At 44.4% G+C, this 17,927-nt stretch overlaps 1 protein-coding gene across 2 annotated transcripts in view; it reads left to right on the plus strand.

Moving 5' to 3' along the window:
* Positions 1–4,288: 4,288 nt before the first annotated feature.
* NARS1 (asparaginyl-tRNA synthetase 1) overlaps positions 4,289–17,927 on the plus strand; it is a 30,325-nt gene continuing 16,686 nt past the window's right edge. The window contains exons 1-7 of one of the 2 annotated variants that reach the window (XM_072992890.2): positions 4,289–4,452; positions 6,650–6,732; positions 7,717–7,782; positions 9,455–9,547; positions 12,627–12,716; positions 14,702–14,780; positions 15,997–16,067. In XM_072992890.2, the coding sequence (XP_072848991.2) occupies positions 4,410–4,452; positions 6,650–6,732; positions 7,717–7,782; positions 9,455–9,547; positions 12,627–12,716; positions 14,702–14,780; positions 15,997–16,067 (525 nt within the window). In that variant the 5' untranslated portion in view covers positions 4,289–4,409. Of the gene's footprint in view, positions 4,453–4,601; positions 4,708–6,649; positions 6,733–7,716; positions 7,783–9,454; positions 9,548–12,626; positions 12,717–14,701; positions 14,781–15,996; positions 16,068–17,927 lie in introns of those variants that run through there. The other variant, XM_072992891.2, reaches the window with a different exon arrangement.

The following is a 17,927-nucleotide window of genomic DNA, read 5'->3' on the forward strand; positions in this document are numbered from 1 at the left end:
CTGGAGGGAAAATGCTTTTTTATTAGTCTGAATATTTTCATTACACTATGTGTCCATGTGTCTACACCCCTCCCATCAAGTCTTTATACAGTGTTCGGTATCTTAAGAGTGCTGTCAGAATGGGAGAAAGCCACTCACTCTGATCTAGTGCTGTGTTATATATATCAGGTGGGAAAGGAAACTCCTGATGGTGTTCATAATTACAGTAAGTTCTTCAGATCCATGGAATCAGTACCAGCAGTTTCACTTACCCACTGCCTGAAAAAAATAAAATAAAACCAGTATAAAAAAAACAAATAAAACCTAGAAATACCTGTTCCCAAGGTGTATTACCAGGACTGACCACTAGATGGAATCTGAGACTATGCTATACACAAGTGGCTTAAAGGAAATGCACTTATGGCTGACATCTCAGGGGGAAGCAGGTTCCGGTGAAATAGAGAAATTGTATTTGCAGCGGGGAGGCAGCCGTTACTGGTTTCTGGGAAGCCTCCCTTGCAGATAGGAGGGCAGGAGACCCAGTCCTTTGGCAACACTGGGTCAGGGCTCCTTCTCATCCATGTACAGACTCTGAAGAAACTGGAAGCAACTGCTTCATTTATCCTCTATTTCTAGCATCCATGGCTTGGAACTGATCTCCCATGGAAACTGCCATCCTATGGTGCCTTCTGAGAGTTATCATGGGAACATGTGACAGTGTCACTGACACAAATGACCTGAACAGGAGAGCAGTCAACACCAGTGCTATGCCAGACATTTCTCCCATGACACTTCTGACCTTGCTCCTTTGAGACTGACATAAATGTTCTTTTGGGGGGGGGGAATCAAAGGAAGAGAATTCATAGAAGATTTATATAGGCTAAGTTTCCAGATTCTTCTGCCCATTCATGCAGTGGCCAGTGATTATGAGTACATATCTCATCTTTCATTATCTTTCTGCCCATAATTATGTGTGTGGCAGGTGGCGTCATCCTGCCTCCAAGCTTCAGAATAAATCTGGGGGGGGGGGGACTGTCATAGCAGAACTCCTCCAACAGAGCTTTTTCACATCAAGAAATATGGGCACCCAGGGATTCTGCAGCGTTATCAAAATCCTTTGGGAAGAAAAAAAGGGGAAACGGTGCCACAATTAGCACTAATGACAAGACCTAAATTGGGAATAATTATCTATGCTTGCAAATAGGATAGTGAATTTTGGAAGAGTGTTTGCACAACCATACAGGTAAGAAGAGCTGGCCTCCCATTATGCCCTCTGCATGCCTCTGAAGTGGGACTAGCACTTGTTACTGCCAATAACGAAACTACTGTTTTTTGCTCGTAACTTCTGGAAACTCTAATGAGGACCTACAGTTCAGAAAATAACGTTTCCCATTTCTGGCCACCTATACTGCATAGTTTAGATAGGGCCCCACTCCTTTTGTTCTAAAGAACATTAGACAAAAACTAGCTTAGGAAGCAATTTTTTAAAACAAAAAAGGAGTACAATAAAATAATAAATCCCAGTAGTGATAAAAACATGTTACACTGGCAAGTCCTGAATACCAGTAGCACTATCTGCCACAGGAATTTATTTTATTGCAGTCCTAAGATATTTTTATATGCCCTTAGGGAGGCATGTCCCTCCACCACTACCCCATTTGGAGAGCAAGGCTAACCTTCTCAATAGAGAAATGTATTTTCACCACCAGAGATCGCCTCTGGCTGAACCTTAGGATATATATAATGGGCAACACAGCTGTCTAGGTTTCTCCAATGCTGGGAAAACTTACCTGGCTACAGAGCAGGGAAAAATAAATTTAAGATCTTTTAAAGAAATATGCTGTCTAAGGTGGGTGGGGAGGCAGTTCTTGAAAGTACCAAAGAAAGGAAGTTCATCATGCAAAATGAAGCAGGATTTGCATGATGCAACATATGCAGAAATTAGAGGTAGCTGTGTTGCCATCAAGGAAGCAAATATCAAAATCCATATTCAGTATTTAGCTCAACCAAATGTTTACAGATGGGTGTGTCCTTTTGGTTGCCCAAGTAGCTGCATTACTATGGGATGCATCCGGGAATATTTTGAAATGTTGCTGCAAACTATATTTTGCAAAAAGCATGCATATGCATGCCCAACACGGATGCAGCAACACAGATGCACTCAATATTTGTCTCAATTATTTCTGGGCAACATTGGGCCATTGGGTGTTCTCCTCCACAGCAAGAGTAACTTCCCCTTACAGCACACACCCCATGCTCCACGGTTGTTCCCCAACCCTCTGGATAAGGGTATACACAGAGATGAGAGGAAAAAATTTGTCTTGCCAGCCATGTCCATTCTGCTACCAGAATACCCACTTCTGTGTGCATCCCTCTGTAAAAAGCAGATTAAAAAGATCAATAATTTTTTAAAAAATCAAATCACGATTTAAATCATCAAAAATCTGATTTTCAAAAAAAATTAAAATGTTTTAAATCAAATCCACCCTGCCTCTGTGTGTATGTTTTCCATTTCTGGCAGCCATGGCCTGGTTGACAATTCCAAATTCTTGCATTAGGATGCACTGACAGTCCAAAGGACGGAGGATCTCCTTCCCTTAAGTCAATAGCTTCAGCATGCATTTTTTTTTTTTGAAAAATAAGACCTTGTGTGACAAAACGGGGGTTTAACAAAAGTACAAGATTATAAATTTCATATGTCTTCTCACTCCTTAGAGAGAGGGCAGCCAATGGTGGGAGACAACATGAAGATGCGGGAGGATAGTGTGTCATATTCACATCACCCTGTACTGACCTAGTGCCTTCTGGTGTTCTAGGCGCCACTGATCCCCAACCTTCGGCCTCCAGATGTTCTTGGACTTAAACTCCCAGAAATCCTGGCCAGCAGAGGTGGTGGTAAAGGCTTCTGGGAGTTGCAGTCCAAGAACATCTGGAGGCCCAAGGTTGGGGATCACTCTAGACTACAGGGCGCTGGCCCATGGCTGGTTAAAATGCCAGTATTGAGTATGGCCTTCTCCAGATGCCTTGTAATTGTGTTTAACTTCAAACACTGGTCCTTTATTTTCACCTGTGACCTACAAATCCTGAAGCTGAGGCTCCAATCCTTTGGCCATCTCATGAGAAGACTCCCTGGAAATGACCCTGATATTGGGAAAGTGTGAGGGCAAGAGGAGAAGGGGACCACAGAGGATGAGATGGTTGGACGGTGTCACCGAAGCGACCAACATGAATTTGACTCAACTCCGGGAGGCAGTGGAAGACAGGGGGGGGCTGGCGTGCTCTGGTCCATGGGGTCACGAAGAGTCCGACACGACTAAACAACAACCTACAAATCAGGATATGCCATTGTATGTACAGTGTCTCCCTATTTGCTCTCCTTTCTGGGGCGGTGTCCTATGCCATACAACAGATCCCATCCCGACAATGGGCATGGCCAGAGCCGGATTTCAAGGCGAGAGCCAAGGACGCAGCCCCCCCCCCCCGATTGTATGAATGGACCACGGTCAGGACGTGAAGGCAAACGTGGCAACAGCTGATGTGCACGTACATCGGTGGAACGGTCCTGCCGCACGTAGGGTTGCCAGATACACGGGTACCAAAAGGAGGGCAAAGAAAGACAAAAAGGAGTACAAAGGAGGACATATTGAATGTTTCATTTGCATCATTCCAGATTAAACCCACAATCAATAAAATTTTATTACAATAGCTGCCAATAAATGTCTCTTAGTGAACCGACCAAGAAACAGTCATGTTAAAAATTAAAAATACATTCAATGGAGGCTCCCCCCCAAAAAAATACTGGGGGTGGGCGGGCAGGTGGGGGCGGGGAAAGCCAGGGGGTCCTTCTACCTCTCCCCCTCCCATCCAAAATTATAACATAAAATATACAAAAGCCTGACATTTTAAAGGTTTTTATCTTTGCCTGCCTGACGGAGGACATTACGCTAAAAAGGAGGACATGTCCTCCTTTTGCCTGACATCTGGCAACCCTAGCTGCAGGGCATCCCAGAAAATCTTGGAAACGTTCCTTTTTGGGAACTACAGGTCCCATCAGCCCCGGCTGGGGGGGCTGCATGCTTGGAACTGTAGTGAAGCTAGAAGGAGAAACGTTCCCCAACCCTACCCACGGCCCTCTTTTCACCAAGCGCCACCCCAAACCCCACCCGCTACAGGAGGGCCGGCTGCCTCTCCCTGCCTTTGCCCCAGCCCTCCTGGCCCTGCCAGGCGCTTCCCCCGCGCAGAAGAGGCGGAGCTGCGCGCAGCCTATGAGGGGAAAAAAAAAAGCCCTTGCAAGCAGCGAGCGTGCGCCTGATGCAATCCGCCCCTCCGGAGGCGTCATCGCCGGCCAGCGGAGACAAACCGAAAGGGGAAGCGAAGCGGCGGGCAGGGTTCCCCCTGACGGTGCGCTCCGATCCAGGGAAGAAGCCGCGATGTCTGCGGGGATCATTGAGAAGGCGGGCGGGCTGAGCCTGGGTGAGGTTGCAAAGGGCTTGGAGGGTGCGGGAGGGGGGCGGCTTGGGCAACCCACCCACCCCCCTTTTATTTTTTGCCCTACGGGGGGGTAACGATGGGGCTGGGATCGGGAGGGAGGGATCCGCTCTCGGGCATCCTCCCCGGCTGGAAAACCGGTTGGGAATTTTTTTTTTAAAAAAAAGAAGAAATCTTGAATTTTTATTTTTAATTTGCATCGCGTCCCTTTTTGATGACGGGGAATGGATGGTAACCTTGGTGAGTTTGGGAAGGTGGAAGAAAGAGGTGGTGCAGAAGCGGAGAGGCGATCCGCCGGACCCAGTTTCAGGGCAGGATAGACGCCCTCCATCCCCAAGGGTGGGCTTCCCTTCCCTTTCCTTTCCCGGGGCACGGAACGAACCCGGGAAGGATCTTTCGCTCATCCATGGCTGGGCGTTAAGATTTTGCGCCCAGCTGCGCCCTGGTGTCGGAGGAGGAATCGCTCTTGAATGCGGTGCTGGAGATGGTGGGATTCGATTTAGGAGTGGGGGGGGGAGGAGTCCCTATGTTCGTCTGGCTTCCATTTTCTCTGCTGGTTCGATCATCATCATCACTTCCGTTTCTGGAGAAGGGGGCCTTCTGCTTGCTTGCTGCAAGGATGGCGTGTCAAAAACGAGGCGAGATTCAGCCCGGAAGATAAATTTATCCCAAAGGAGGGGCGGGAACGGAAGGCTGGGGCTCTTTTGGCTGACAGATAGTGGCTTCTGATTGAGGGGATTCCACATATTCGGCCTTTCTGTCTCTCCTTATACAAGGCCAAAGCAAAAGAAGAATAAAAAATAAAGAGGACAAGAAACGTTGTGGCACCTTAAAGACCCAGTGCTATATTCTAATGTGAGCTTTAGTGGGCAAGTCGACTTATTCAGACAAAAGCTTTCATTAAAATATAGTCGTTCATCTTTATTAGTTGTTCCATTGTTTCATAAATAAGTTTTCCCCAAAACTAACATGCTGCAAATAACATTACTTGCAATATTCTATTTCCACGCTGGAGTCACAAATCACTGATTAGTTCTTCTGTTTTACAAAGGTGGCACACTAAACCTGAGGGACAAATAGTAATCACAATACAGTATCTCTCTATACATATTGCTTGTGTGTGCATGTATGCATATATATACATATCTACATATATATATGTACATACATACATACATACAGTATATATATGTATATGTATATGTATACACACACATATATACATATATACACATATATATACACATATATATATATCTGTGTATGTACTATATATATGTACGTATGTGTATATATGTGTGTGTATACTGTATATACTGTATGTACACACACACACACATCCATGTAATCTCTCTCTCTCTCTCTCTCTCTCTCTCTCTGTATGCCACAGAGTATACATATTTCTCTTCATGATTTCTATTGTATATAGATAATATATAGATTGTACAGTATATTATAATTAACCTGGTGTGTGTGTATATATATCTATATCTATCTATCTATTGATCGATCGATAGACAGACAGACAGACAGACAGACAGACAGAGATAGATAGATAGATAGATAGATAGATAGATAGATAGATAGATAGATAGATAGATAGATAGATAGATATTCTATGTTATTAAAAATGTTGGGAGTATGACTCCTGGTGATATCATGCAAATTGCCCAGATTTGCTAATCTCGCCTTACTGACCTTTAACAGTGTTATGGCAATATCCACTCAGAGCATAAATGACTCTGACACAAATCTGAGGTGTAGTGCAAGAAATATAAGCTTTATTGGACACTGCAGCAGCGGGAAGAACATGGCAGCAAATTACCACCAAGGACTTAAAAATAAATGAGGTAGCAACATTAATATATATCAAAAATCCTCTCTATCTCGTGGCCGATTTCGACCAATGAGCTTAGAGTCTATCTAAACCTTTCCCCCTTTGCCCAACCAAATCATCCGCCCCCTATATGTATGCATTTTGGTTAATTGATTAGATCATGTAGCATGAGCGGCTTTACATCCAAAGATATATCATAGTACATGAGTACTATGTACACAAACAGTGTCTGATTTAAAGGTAGCCTGATTGTACGTGTATGTGCATGTGTGTGCACATTTGCATGCTGGTGTGTCCATTATATATGTCATAAAGAGCAGTGTCTATCTTTGTCTGCTTTTATAGGAGAGGTCTACGTCTCTGATCGAGAAGGGTGTGATACGGCAGGAGATGGCACACCAGAGAAGCCATACAAAACTGCTTTGCAGGTAACCTCTTTATCAGTCTGAGCTTTTTGTGTCCAGAGAAGCCGAGATGGGGAGAAATGGCCTATTTTAGAGTATGACTCTCAGAATATCCCGTCCAGCAGCTAGGTTAAAGAATCTGTGGGGGCAAAATCAGCCCACAAGCAAGTTCAAACATGTTTATGAATAATCGGGAGTTTCTCACCAGATTACTCATAAGCATGCCCAAACCCAGTTATAAATTCAAACCTAGGCTGCTGAAAAAAAAATGACATGTCATAGAAATCCTCCCCATTCTCATGAGTCACAGAGAATCCTTGCAAAAGTGCTTGGGGCACTTTTCAGAGGGCACAAAGAAGCAGCTTGGAAGGACATGCAGGGAAGAGGGCTTCTTGACTTCCTGCCATTTGGATGGCCTCCAGTCCCATCATTCAACCTGGAACTTTCATTTTTTTCCTGAAAGTCCTGTCTGTGATGGGTGAACTGGGTGATCGATGAGCAAATTCTGTGGTTGTTTTGGAGCTCACGGCTCCTTTTAGGCAAGATTTTTGTGGGAATATAGGCAGAAATATACATCACAGGAATTTGCACAGCGGCTGTGACTGTGTGAAACTGCGTGCGTTCACGTGACTGCCTACATCAGAGCTGTTAGGGCTCTCTTTCATGTCTAAACAGAGTGAAGAGGATGCCATCATCACAATTCAGTTAGGAAACAGATCTAAGCCGGTCTCCCCTAATCTGGTGCCTTCCCAGTTTTAGTTGGGGCTACAGTACAAGTCCCATTTTAATAAAACGGGAAGGAGGGCAGAGGATTTTGGTGACAGTAAAATGAGCGCGGTATAGTGGACAGAGTGATGGATTAGGATTCAGGAGACCTGGGTTTGAATCCCTGCTCAGCCATAGAAACCCACTGCTGCATTTAAGTGGTAGGTGGCTTATGTTAAAATTTAAGGAAAAGGTATCCTATACAAAACAACGGCAACTAATGTTCATTTTTTTCCGCCCAAGGCTTTGGTAGCTGCTGGAAAGGAACCATTTCCTACAATTTATGTGGACTCACAAAAGGAAGGCCAGGTAAATGAAGGAATATTCTCTGGGGGGAGGGGGGCTTTCCTGCCGGTTTTATTTCATTCTTTGGCAGTCAATTCAGGCATGACAAAAGTAAAAATGTTTTTACTGGATAGGAAACATTTCCATTTCTGAGAAAAATAATCATTTTACAAGGTTCAACAATAACAATTAGACGGAGTTACAAATCCCAACTTCTGGCTCAGTCAAAAGTCTCTCATTAATTTTTGCTTCACTTTCTGTTCTTGAGTTATGAATTAACTTTTTGGTTGTGCAAACCACATCAGAACCAAAACTAAAACTGCTGTTAAGTTTGGCTTGCTTTCCACACACAGTCGTGTTTGGTTTAGTTTGGGAATATTTTTTACAACCCCCCTTGGGGTTGCTACTCCCCACCCTCAATGTTCCAGTTAAGGTTCTGTGAAATCCACCAACGTGTTATTTTTTCATTAAGGAGGCAAGGATTCAGATGTACACTGGTGCCTCCACTTACGGCCATAATCTGTTCCAGAAGAGGGACGTAAGTTGAAATGGTCGTAAGTTGAAGCACCATTTCCCATAGGAATTAATTGAAACCCCATTAATCCGTTCCAGCCAAAGAAAAAATCAGCCAAAAATAAATCACTGCAAGACTCATTGGAAATGTGATTAATCCCTTCTGGCCAAGGGGGGCGGGGAAAGAAAAGCAATCAAGCATGCAAGACCCATTGTAAATGCATAGAAAACAAACGGAGCAGATTGGAAATGCACAGAGAACAGAGGGACAAGGTCAGAAATGCACAGAAAACAAAGGAAAAAGCAAGTAGAAGCAACATTTTGCGGCCGGAACTGGTGGTAAATAGGGATGTTCGTAAGTGGAGGTAGCACTTTACTCGTGATCGCTGTGAGGGATGAAAGGCTAAGAGAGGGGCTGCCCCAAAGCTACACAGTGAACCTCATAGCCACGTTGGGGTTTGAACCCAGATATTTTGAGTTCTAGTCTCACACTCTCTGCCCTGATCTCATGTTTTGGTTCAAATGTACATAGGACATCAAGGTCAATCATCTGTTGGGATTACCGTAGGCAGGACAGATGTTATTGTAGCTATTTGAAGGAGTATCTATCTGGTCATCTAACCAGGTGTGTAACAGGCGTCTCTCTAAATTGCCATGACCATTTGAGCAACTTCCGTTCCTCTGGTGATAATTCCAGCAGAGTACTAGCCACTATGATTTTTTTTTTGGTAAACATAAGCCCAGTAAATCTACAAAATCAGATTTTACTCTATTTGCAGCAATGGAAATTTTTCCAGAAAATTTCCCAATTCAGAATTTAACAGACAACGTATATTACTGGTTGTCACTCACGTCGCCAAAATCCTGTTGCATTGTTGTGCCTGCGGAAAGCAAATGACGTAACATTCAGTTGCTTCTAGCTGGCAATTAATAGGTCACTGCTGGGATCCTCAGGGTGGATTCACCCCCACTGGCTTGCTTGCCACACGTGTTTCCTTCCATTAACACCCCCATACACCCAAATATGTATGTTTACTTGTGCATATTATGTACACATAAGCCTCCTGCTGCTTCCTTTTTATGGGTGTCCATGGCTAAAAACAGAATGCTGGGTTAGGTGGACCTTGGTTCTTAAGGGTGCAGTCATCAGAAAGTAAAAGTATTGTCTTTCTTTTCTTCTTAGAGATGGGAAACTATTTCCAAAACTCAGTTCAAGAATGTCAGAAAACTCTGGCAGAGGGAAAAACAGAAGAGTGAAGCCAGAGAAAAGAAAGATGTAAGTTGGCAAATGTCGTTGTTCTTTTCTTGTGCTGACATCAAGGCAAGTCGGAATACCCTCTCCTGATTTTCTCCAGGATGTGAAAGGGGGAGGCACTAAACGGCATAATGCTTTTCAGATGAGCAGAGTTTTGAAGATGGTGGGACTTCTTCGCAGATGTCTCCCTTCTCTGATCACTGTGATGTCAAGAGATTACTTACATGCCTTAAGGAGTCATTGCAGATTGAACACCAGAGGCGGAGAGAAAACTTTTGTCCTGCCTAATACAAGTCATTGATAGATTTTTTTTAAAAAAATGCAAACCGGCTGATTTCCAAATCTGTAAGCACATTGGCTGAATGGAATTGGCACTCTTTAAGTCTAAAATGCTCCATCTGAGGAGGCTCTTGTTTATGCAGTCTTCCTGAATTTCATCCTTTCTGTAGTGCTTTTGGGACAATTTATTAGTGTACACACATAAGTGCTTATATGGGGAAAGCGATTATTTTCCCAACCACTGGAGATGAAAGCAAGCCTCACTGTGTATTCTATAGTATGAGTGTTTTTTAAGTATATGCTGTACCTGGGGAGTATGGATAGTTCATTGATTTGGAGTACCTGTTTGTAGAGCTAGGAGTCATGAGTTTGATTCCCCACTGGGTCTCCAGAAAAAACAGCAAGCTATGTGGCCCCAGAGAAAATCCTGAGAAGGATTGCCATGTCAGAATTGACCAGATTGACATGCAGTTAATATGGTTGTGTTTTGGTTAGTAGCTAGTGTGTTAAAATGTTTCCTTCAATTAATCATATAACTAGAGCCGTAGTTATCAATGTGCTGTACTTTACAGAACTGTTGTAGAACAAAAAAAAAATATGAGGAAAGGGCATGTTTGGTTTCCACAGTGTCATGGAGGAAATGTTTGACACACCATTTCTGTTTAATAGGATGTGGGTTATCCAGTCAGGGATGGGCGGCTGTTAAGGGCTTTTTTGCCCTGCCCTTAGTGGCCCCAGTTTCATTTGTGTGTGGATCCACTCCAGGTTTTAATGTTAATTTTGCTAGAGCTGTCCAAAGTGCTGAACTCTATTTCCAAAATAAGTTTCGGACCTCGGAGAGCTTAGTTTAGGTTAAAACCTGGACTGGGTTCTGTCTGTCTGTGTGTGTGTCTGTCTGTCTGTCTCTCTCTCTCTCTCTCTCTCTCTCTCTCTCTCTCTGTGTCTGTCTGTCTCTCTCTCTCACACACATACACACACACAAGTATGTCCTAGTGAAATCAGATTCACAAGGCCCCACCTAGATGTCAGTGGGTCACTTCTGCCCATAATTCAAAACCAGAAGTGCCTGGAATGTTGTGTTTGATTTGATAGACAAAAGGTATTTAGGGGCTAAAGTAATTAGCTCGGGGCTGGAGATAACAGCTTTTAAGCAGTTTGTCACAGCTGGCCATTTAAAAACAAAACCAAGCTGTGTTTTTCTAGATTGAGGGCGGTCAGGTGCTCTGTGGGTTCTGATGGGATGCACTTTGTATATGTTTTGTATGGTGTTATGGGATGGGTGGGTTGAGGGGCCCACCCATCCCATATAGATGGTGCTACTGTTAGGTGGATTTCTCATTGGTGGACTGACCGAACCCAAAGGGTGACCACAAATGGCTCCCCTTCGTCCTGGAAAGAGGTGACTAGTGGGGTGCCCCAGGACTCTGTTCTGGGCCCTGTGCTATTCCACATCTTTATCAATGACTTGGATAAAGGAACAGAGAGTATGCTGATTAAATTTGCAGATGACACCAAATTGGGGAGGGGCTGCTAATTCCCCAAAGGACAGGATTGAAATTCAAAATGACCTTGACAGATTAGAGTCCTGGGCCAAAACTAACAACATGAATTTTAATGGGGAGAAATGTAAGGTCCTACAGCTAGGCAGAAAAAATGGATTGCACAGATATAGGATGGATGACACCTGGCTAGACCACGGTACCTGTGAAAGGAATCTAGGAGTCTTGGTAGACCACAAACTGAATATGAGTCAGCAGTGTGATGCGGCTGCCAAGAAAGCCAATGCGATTCTTGGTTGGATCAATAAGAGTATAGTGTCTAGATCAAGGGAAACGATGCTTTGGCCAGACCCTCACCTGGAGTATTGTGTCCAGTTCTGGGCACCTCAATTCAAGAAGGATGTTGGCAACTTGGAGCGTGTCCAGAGGAGGGTGACCAAAATGGTCAAAGGTCTGGAAGCCATGTCCTATGAGGAGCGGCTTAGGGAGCTGGGAATGTTTAGCCTTACAAAAAGAAGTTTAAGAGGGGACACGTTAGCCATGTTTAAATATTTGAAAGGATGTCACGTCGAGGAAGGGACAAGGAGCAGTGGTTTTAAACTACAGGAAAAGAGGTTCCATCTGAACATTAGGCAGAACTTCCTGACAGTCAGAGCTGTCCAGCAGTGGAATAGGCTGCCTCGAAGGGTGGTGGAGTCCCCTCCTTTGGAGGTTTTTAAGCAGAGGCTGGATGGCCGTCTGTTGGGAGTGCTTAGATGGATGTTCCCACATGGCAGGGGGTTGGGCTGGATGGCCTCAGTGGTCTCTTCTGACTTTATGGCCCTTCAGAACAGGATCTGCCCTAGGTAGCAAAGCCAATGATGAGGAATTAATTGGCGTTGCAAGTGAATTGACTGAATTTTTCTCCACAAGAGGAACAAAGTGGAGCCAGTGCCTCTCATCAGAGAACACATAGGTAGGCTAACAGGAATCTGAAACCCTTCTTTCCTCATCTTTCCATGCATACTATGAATGTTTTGAGGTTTGCAGGTTGTTTTGGCTGGCCTAGCCTGTCATACCCAGTCTGCTTTGACCTCTCAGCTTTGAGGTAATTAGCTTTGACCTCTTCTTTCTTGAGCTCTGGTGGGACCATACATGGAGTCTTCTCCAGTACAGTACGTTGGCTGTACAGCTCTCCCCACATATGGGTGCACTCAGTATTCTCTTGAAAGTTAATGTTAGGATTTTCATTACTCATATTTCTTCTGTATTTGTACCTTAAATATTTTTATTGATGGAAGAACACTGAATTACTTTTTTAACGAACCCAAATCAACCCACAGGCAGAAGACCAGTTGCGCCGTGAAAAGAACTTGGAAGAAGCCAAGAAGATTGTCATTAAGAAAGATCCTAGCCTCCCAGAACCCAAATGTGTAAGTAGAATTCTTCAAAAGACATCCTGAACTTTACTCCAGATGGTCTCAGATGCACAAAAGGGGAAAGTCAGGGATGACTTCGGGGGGAGATGGACACTGGTAGACAAGTTGAAGTAGCAGTCAGCAGAGGGCATCCCTACAAATTTGGTTGGATGGCAACTCCCATTAGCCCTTGCTTGCCTAATCACCAGAAGAGGATGATGGGAGTTGTGGTCCAGCAGTGTTTGAACAGGCTTATTATGCCCACGTTGATGCAGAGCACACATTGCTGAAAACCGATTAGGGCTCTAGAACAGTGGTTTCCGACTTTGAGTCACCAAACGTTCTTGGACTACAGCTCCCAGAAATCCTGGCCAGTATAGCTAGTGGCAAAGGTTTCTGGGAGTTTTAGTCCCCAAGAACAACTGAGGACCCAAGGTTGGGAACCATTACTCTAGAAGTTTACTGGTTCCCTGATGTGTGTTGAGATAGGTGAAGTCACGTTGAGGTATATATCATTCTCTCTTGCTCTCTTTTTTTTTTGAAATCCATTTTTTTTCTTTCTGTGTAAGTGTGTACTGAAACGGTGGGAAGGGGTAGTCTGATGGTATAGCTGAGTGGTGTGAGGGTAACACTGGGTGTGCGCCCTCTGCAGGAACAGCACAAACAATCTCGCTGCTGAAGATGGAATGCAACACACTGCTCCTCCCTCACAACTAGCTCTGAGCCCCGAAGGACAGGGAGGGATTTCCATGCTTCCTGTTGGGAGGTGGAGGCACAAGCAGAAAGGCTTCGCATGCATGGAAACCCCATTCCAGACCTTCCAAGAGGTGGGAGTGAAGTGCTTAGTGCATGTTGGCCACCCCCAGCTCTCTGCTGCCTGAGGCAACTTCCTCACCTGATAGCCTTTTGCCAGGGCAGCTTTGATTCTACCCTTGTTGGCTTCCTTCTGTTCAGCTTGGTTTTCTACCAAGTAATTGTTTGCAGGATGGCGGCCTCTGGTGTTTTTTTTTTAATTCTATTTGGTGCCGTTGAGCATATGCTTTCAGATGGGCTGCAAGATATGGCAATAAGATAGGAGTTTAGCTAGGAATGGTTGTGTCTTGTTTGGAGGGAGATTTTAATTGTTTAAAAGACAGAGGTTGTCTTCACCTGTCAAGACAAGGAGCTTTGTCAATTTGAGCAATGGTAGGTGATTTGGGCGAGTGGTTCCTTCGCACCCTAAATATTGTTGGACTGCAGCTTCCAGAAGCCTTGGACCTTGGCACTGCTAGCAGAGGCTCCTGGAAGTTGTAGTCCAAGAACACGGGGGACCCTCAAATATTGGGCATCACAGATTTGAGCAGCAGGAATCTGGGCACACAGATTAAGAGAGATTGCATTGAAATACTGGCCTGTTCTCAGCATTTTTATGCTACTTGGCATTGGTTCTTTTTCAGGAAGGAATCTTGCTTTTCTATACCTGGTGAGGGTAAGACTGCACATGGACGATTTTCATTCAGAGCCTGCTCTCTATCGCTAAGCTTCAAGACTAGGATATTTTTATTTTTTGCCCAGCAGACAAAAATAGAAGCCTATAAATGCTTATGCGTATTTGTTGCAAGGTAGTGAATGACGTCCTGGTGCAGTATATTGTTTTATTATTATTATTATTATGCAGTAATAACACGCGCGAACATTTCCAGTGTTTCAAGATCAAGGGAGTATAAATGATGCTGTAAACCACTGGTTCCCAATCTTGGATCACCCAGGTGTTCTTGGACTACGACTCCCAGAAACCCCAGGCAGCACAGCTAAAGGTGAAATCTTCTGGGGGGTTGCAGTCCAAGAACCACCTTCATGACCCAAGGTTGGGAACCACTGCTGTAAACTGTAGCAAAATAAGCAAAGGTGGGTTGCTTGATAGTCTCACCAGATTTTAGGCAACCTGTCTATCATTGGGTGTTAGGCAATGAGTATGTTTCCCTCAAGCGCATGGACCTGACCGATGTGTTTTCTTTCAGGTGAAGATTCGGGCACTGGAGGCCTACCGAGGGGAGAGGGTTAAGGTTTTTGGATGGGTTCACAGATTGCGTAGACAAGGTGAGTACCGTGTGAAGGAGGAATCAGTTTGGTTTAGAGGTAAGGATCAAGTCCTGGATGTTTGGGAATGTTGACCCTTGCTAATTAGAGAAATGTGGAGTTGAGGTGAACTGATCCACATTTCGTCTTTTACCTCAGTAAATGGCCTCAGGGGTGGGTGGAGGATCTGAGCCAAGGTATGAGCCTCCCTGTTGAATAGCTTTGCCTTTTAAAGGGAAGGATGGATTGCATAGAGAATTTTTTTAGCGAGGCCTTTGTTCTGTTTAGCTCAGCATTGACGGCACCGCCTGGTTGAGCCTTTCCAAGACTTCAAAACATAGAAGGTGTATTTCTGAGAAGCTGTCTCACAAAAGGGCAGAAGGGCAGGATCAAAAATAAGTCAGACCATCAGTCAGTTTAGCTTCTAGTCCATGCAGCTCATGGGGTCCTTTTAATTGGCTTGAGGTCTCGCCAGTGGTAGCACAAAATAAAGCAGTGGAGTCATGCACTCACAGCTAGAATGATTTCTTTGAAAGTTGTTGGGAGTATAAAACCGGCCTTAGGCAGGGCACTGTATAAGGGGACTAACAGGTCAGTGAGAAGCCGGTTGTGTGGGAGAAACAGGGCATCTGTCTGAGCTATCTTAACATTTTAACACCACAAATATTCCCTTGGGGAAAGCACTTCTAATTTTGTAGAATGGTCGAGCCCAGTGTTTCCCCCACCCTTCTTCCAAATGTCCAGCAAACCTGTTTTGCAATTCCCATCATCTTTCAATTGCATATGCAGCCTGCAGATGATGAAGTTTGTAGTCCAGCCTTTCTGCAGAATGTTACCCTTTTTCCTTTTTGCATTTGTTTGTGTGTTCATCCATTCATTTGTTTGTTTATCTCTATCTTATCTCGTCCGTCTAGTGGCCAGGCCTTCCCTAAACACTGATTCTATTTTTCATCTGGTTTGAAGTTGGGCTTTTAACCAGAAGTATATGTTAATTGTGTTGCATTGATGTTACAGCTGCAGGATCGTCCTTGTCTTTAATACAGTGTTTGGAAATGTGACTTTTACGGAGATCAACTTCCAGAATCCATGCTGACCAAGGATTTTGGAATTTGACATTTTTTTGAAATAGAAAGCTCTGCTTTGATAGGAATTGAACTGATGGAAAAAAAGGAGTGGAGAACATTGTTTTCAAAAATCAAAATTAAAGTTCTTAAAATGATTAATTTCTTCTTTCTAGGGAAAACCCTCATGTTTATTGTGTTAAGAGATGGCACAGGCTATCTTCAGTGTGTCTTGTCTGATGATCTGGTAAGCCAATTTTTCTCTATTTTATGAAGCTTGTCTCCATTCTTCCTTCCTTCTCCTTCCTGGATGGTTCCCTTCCTTGATCTCAATCTTCTCTGATATCCCTCATGTCTTGTTCCATTCTGATGTAGCAAAGGGCTGCCATCCTGATATACTATGCTGATGTAACAGTTTAATCCATCTTTACTGCCATGGCTGCATCCTAAGGAAGTCTGGTATTTATAGTTTGGTGAGGCACTCAGAGGCTGGCTGGAAAGCAGAATTTTGTGCTGGTCCAGTCCCCTAAATTACAACAAAGAACTCTAAATGTTCTCCCACCCAACTACACATCCCAGGATTTCTTAGGGTGGAGATGTAAGCCGTATTCAGTATTTATCTCTTTTTTTTGGCACTCCATCCCCTCCCTCATCATTTCCTTCAGAAATAAGCCTGGAGGGGCTGCTGCTTGTATGAATAGGCTCTACATGTAAGCAAGAACCCAGATTTTCTCAAATTCTTTCTTGTGTGGAGCTTACAGGAAAGCAGAAACTTTTCCTCTTAAACATTGCCCCCAGCAGCAAAGCTGGCTAACCGTTTTTATCTACACTGCTGACACTGGGTAGGATGATACTGGGTAGGGCTAGAGTAAATGGATATCAGAATTCTGTGGGCACACTTGCCATGTGTGGAACGTCCATATAATCTGAAGCAGAATACTTCAGCATATCGGTTACTGGGAAGCAGCAATGGGAGATGTTTTATGCCTTTACATCTTGCCCGTTTCTGTTGGGGGATGCAGGGTGTTTTACTAGCTAATGTTGTTATTGGCTACGTGGCCTCCACCTTGTGGAAATGTTCTCTCTATGGGTGACAGTGCCACATCCCTCCTTTGTCCATCTTTTCCGCTGTCAGTTATTTACACCTTCCACCTCTCTTAGGAAGGAAACATTCATCTGATTGTGTGTGGGTGCCCCCCCCCCTTATTTGTATCCTACCTTATTTCCTAGAACTGGGACTCTTGATAACTTACAGAATTTGAGACAGATGCAGATCAAAGCAAATATCGATGAATGCTGCTCAGCTAGCTATGATGTTAGGAAATGAATGAATTAAAAACAATTTGAAACACGTCCAGGCCAAGTCTACTAAATATCCTTTCTATAAAAACGGCCGGTGAGATCCTGGCAGCCTGTGCAAATACAAGAGTCTAGGTCAGATGGCTGAAAGACAGTGAGGGGAATATCTGAGCCTGTCTCAGAGGGGAGTTCTGAGACCTGGGAGCGGCTGCTGAGGACACCTGCTTTTCCATTCTCCCCACACACACCTTTGGGAGAGCCCACGATGGAGAGAAAAGCCTCCTTCATAGATCTCAAAGCTTGGCAGTCCCATAGGCGAGAATACCATATTTCAGATAGCCTTGACCCTCTTTGTGTAGGGCGGTGGCTTCCAACCTTGTGTCTCTGAAGGTTCTTGGACTACAACTCCCAGAAATCCTTGCCAGAACAGCTAGTGGGTGAAGGCTTCTGGGAGTTTTAGTCCAAGAACACCGGGGTGACCCAAAGTTGGGAGCCACCGTTGCAGGGCTTTCTAGATCGGAACCAGCTGTTTGAATCATGCCATTAGATGGGTGGCCCGCGGAACTGCATTAACAAATCTGTGTGGCTGTAAGGAGCTTGTTACTCATGCTTACGTAGCTTTCCCCAGATGATGCTGGACCCCAATGCTCATCATCCCCAGCCAGCCCATGGAGATGTGGCAGTTGTTGTCTGCTTCTTGGGAACCACTGTTATGAAATGATAACTTAATGATGTTGTTGCTTTATTATAGATGACAAGGACATTGCTTTGGGAGGGGAACACTGGTGGGCCAAATTCTGGCTCTCTT

Source organism: Pogona vitticeps, chromosome 2 (genome assembly GCF_051106095.1).
Source record: "Pogona vitticeps strain Pit_001003342236 chromosome 2, PviZW2.1, whole genome shotgun sequence".
NCBI classification, from domain to species: Eukaryota; Metazoa; Chordata; class Lepidosauria; order Squamata; family Agamidae; genus Pogona; species Pogona vitticeps.